Source organism: Triticum aestivum, chromosome 1A (genome assembly GCF_018294505.1).
Source record: "Triticum aestivum cultivar Chinese Spring chromosome 1A, IWGSC CS RefSeq v2.1, whole genome shotgun sequence".
Lineage (NCBI taxonomy): Eukaryota > Viridiplantae > Streptophyta > Magnoliopsida > Poales > Poaceae > Triticum > Triticum aestivum.
Genome location: NC_057794.1, coordinates 48,854,423 through 48,854,835, shown reverse-complemented (window position 1 = coordinate 48,854,835; position 413 = coordinate 48,854,423). Strand labels below are relative to the sequence as shown.

The 413-nt window shown below is 34.1% G+C and overlaps 1 protein-coding gene across 2 annotated transcripts in view; it reads left to right on the top strand.

Moving 5' to 3' along the window:
- Positions 1 to 413, top strand: part of LOC123188981 (uncharacterized) — a 7,090-nt gene that overhangs the window by 1,060 nt on the left and 5,617 nt on the right. For both annotated transcript variants that reach the window (XM_044601300.1, XM_044601293.1), the window contains one exon: positions 253 to 315. In XM_044601300.1, the coding sequence (XP_044457235.1) occupies positions 253 to 315 (63 nt within the window). The remainder of the gene's footprint in view (positions 1 to 252; positions 316 to 413) is intronic.

Below are 413 nucleotides of genomic sequence, written 5' to 3'. Positions count from 1 at the left end.
TCGGTAAGACTGGAGTTAATATTTAGTTATCCAAGATCTGATCTGTTAGTAGTAGAAGATTTTACCCTTTTGTGATTTTCTTTATCATTTATGCAGATGACGGATCTATACCTAGAGGCCTATGGAGAATCATCGCATGAACAGATTCCTAATATCTTAGTAAGACTAGTGTTCATATTTAGTTATTCAAGGTCAGATCTGTTACTAGTACAAGGTTTTACCCCTTTGTGATTTGCTTTATCATCTATGCAGATGACAGATCTATACCAAGAGGCCTATGGAGAATCATCGCATGAACAGATTCCTAATATCTCAGTAAGACTAGTGTTCATATTTAGTTATTCAAGATCAGATCTATTACTAGTACAAGGTTTTACCCTTTTGTGATTTGCTTTATCATCTATATATGCAGA